The sequence below is a fragment of the Habropoda laboriosa genome, unplaced genomic scaffold, assembly GCF_001263275.1.
Source record: "Habropoda laboriosa isolate 0110345459 unplaced genomic scaffold, ASM126327v1 scaffold134, whole genome shotgun sequence".
Taxonomy (NCBI): Eukaryota; Metazoa; Arthropoda; class Insecta; order Hymenoptera; family Apidae; genus Habropoda; species Habropoda laboriosa.
In genome coordinates, this window is record NW_017100266.1 from 1,021,015 (window position 1) to 1,023,879 (window position 2,865).

Consider the following 2,865-nt stretch of genomic DNA (forward strand, 5'->3'; position numbering starts at 1 on the left):
GGGTTCCTCGTTGACATGAAGAGGCAGACAGAGGCTTGGTTCCCTCAGACGAGTCTGAACTTTCATAGCGTAGACGTGTCTTAATTCTCTACCCTCCTTGAAACCCCCCCGTTTGACACCTTCGAGTGTCCTCAGAGTGTCCATTCGTAGTCGAAACTTTCAAAGAGAACTCACATTTCACCGAGTACAGAATCATTCTCACAGTTAAGGTAGTTTTTGTAGATAGACTGCTGGTTCGAAAAGTGGCTGAAAATAGTTCGAGAGTGATGTTAGTGTCCAAGTACTGAAGACTTTCGAAGAAGTGTTAGTTTTGATTAAAAAAAAAAAAAAAAAAAAAAAAAAAAAAAAAGGAAAAGGAAAAATTCGAAGACTTTCGAAGAAGTGTTAGTTTTGATTAAAAAAAAAAAAAAAAAAAAAAGAAAACAGAAGGAAGATGCAGACTTCGCAACCAGTGAGCCTTCAGACCCAAAGGATCCAAGGTCTTTACCTTCTGGACAATAACGACAGTTCTGGGATTCCCCACAGTGCTGGAAGTTCAGCCAGTAATTCTCCCGACCACTATGAAAGGTTCTCACCTCCGACACACCTGATGGACCTCAGCAGCCCTCCGGAGCACAGAGATCTACCTGGATATCCAACGCATCATCACCATCATCATCACCATCAAGTGTTGTACCAACAGCCCACCTATCTGATGTACGAGAATCCCGACGAGGAGAAGAGGTACCAGGACCATCCAAACGGGAAGATCCTCAGGGAATTGCAGACCGATTACGACAGACGTCTACACGACAATTCTCCAGGATTTCTGTCCGATCATAGCAGAGATCACGAGCAAAGTCTCTATCTGACACCGTCTCCTCAGATGTATTCCTCTGGTGGCGAAGAAATGGCGCCTAGACAGCCTCAGCAGGGTTATCACCATGTGGAATCGGTGGAATACAAGCCGGAAGTGCTGGAGTACAAACCTGATGTGGACCAGCAGAGGTACAAACAGGTGGAGATGAGCCAGATCACAGAGCCGTCTTCCTCGACTAAGAGTTACGTGATCGAAGGATCGAGGAACGGTGGGAAGAGAAAGAGGAAGTCCAGCAGCATCGAGAACGAGTCTGAAACGGAGAGTAACGCATCCTCGACGAAGAATAAGGTTAGGAGGAAGAGTGGAGCAACTTTCGAGGAGATTCAGAATCAAAGGGTGATGGCCAATGTGAGAGAACGACAGAGGACGCAGAGTTTGAACGAGGCGTTTGCCGCATTGAGGAAGATCATACCCACGTTGCCCAGTGACAAGTTGAGCAAGATCCAGACGCTGAAGCTGGCCACAAGGTACATCGACTTCCTGTTCCAGGTGTTGCACTGTAACATGGAGAACACCGATGGAACTGAGGATGCTGGTGAGTCTTTTTCTTCTTGTATTCTCAACTCGTAAGTTTTGCGAATCATCTGTACTCTTCACTTTCAAATTTTCATCCCACGCTGAGGTAAATTCATAGTTGAATATCTTCCAATTTAAACGTTGAAATGTTCACGTTGGATCGGATAAGGTGTGTTCTTTAACGTTCCGGTGTACAAGCAGTAGTTGATGATAGCAAGTAACGTGACATCTCCGTCGGCACTTACATCCAGCCAAGTAGCACGTGTTTACAGAAACTAGCCCCGGTTTGTTTAAAGTGGCCCCGTAATTAAACAGACCCCCGTGAAGAAATGTGATTCGAATGTTACATAGAAACCATGTTAAGTAGCTGTGTCATCTCAGGAGCTACTCCTTCAGGTAAACATCTTTTCCCACTCAGCCCCGTTTGTCGTCTGGCTGAGCAATATTTACAGAACGATACAGAGGTAAATAAGGCTTCAGAACAGCTTCTGGAAGTTCATTTTCTTTCTTTCTTTCACTCGGTTTACACTCAGTTTCTTCTTGAAATTTTCGCTCGAAAAGTATTCTTCGTCGATATCTGGTAATTCCGAGTTTCTCGGATTTCTTCCTTAACAGAATATCAAATTTGCTTCAGAATACAGAATTTTCTCTGTCAGACCATGTACCTTTTCTGCTGAAAACCTCCTCTGTGGATGTTCGTTTTTGTGAAAATAAGTCTCTTCCTCGCCTAAAATTCAAATTTGAATCTCATAATAATTTCTGAAACGAGGCCTCTGTTAATACCTAAGCACTTCTAATTTTAATGTCGACGTAATGTCCGAACCAGAAAGCAAGAAAGTTTGTAATGTTCGTGTTTCGTAAAAGTTTGATTTTTTAACAACCAGTGATTTCCAGTGGTAGAAAAAGCTTCTGTCACGATATTGTAGTGGTTGAGGGACTTGATCAGTTTTCCCTTGGATCCCAGTATCTCAGTCACCGGTTGACAGGGTACAAGGCGACCTAGTGCACGCCAAATGGCGACGATATACCATAACTCCAGGTGGCTAAAGACATCGGGACATGCTAACAGTCCCCAAAGACGACGACGATTGGTCCGTTTTCAGCGGCAGCCACCGCGAATACCCGCTGCCACGGTGTCTTAGTTTTCATTTTGCTTAGCTAATATCCCGTCACGTCTCTCCCTTCGTCTCGACCAGAGCCATTCTTTTTACTCCGATCTGAACCTAACGCTCGGCTTCTTTCGTCGTTTTTCATCCCGTTCCCCCTTGGTACAATCAAAATTTTTGCGAGTTTTAGAAGTGACTTGGCCGCCTCGATATACATATATACGAAGCTCCAACGAACTTTGCAATTTTCGTATTTACAATTTTCAACCTTTGGAATTTCGATGCACTTGGAATTTTCGTGCTGGCAATTTTATAATTTGAGAATTTGAAATTTGGGAATTTGGAGTTTCGGAATTTTGTATTCGAGAAATTGGAAATTTTAAT

At 43.6% G+C, this 2,865-nt stretch overlaps 1 protein-coding gene across 1 annotated transcript in view; it reads left to right on the forward strand.

Annotated features, from left to right (window-relative positions):
* Positions 1-433: 433 nt before the first annotated feature.
* LOC108573324 (protein twist) overlaps positions 434-2,865 on the forward strand; it is a 3,190-nt gene continuing 758 nt past the window's right edge. Inside the window, exon 1 of the mRNA XM_017935731.1 lies at positions 434-1,394. Coding sequence (XP_017791220.1) covers positions 434-1,394 — 961 coding nt within the window. The remainder of the gene's footprint in view (positions 1,395-2,865) is intronic.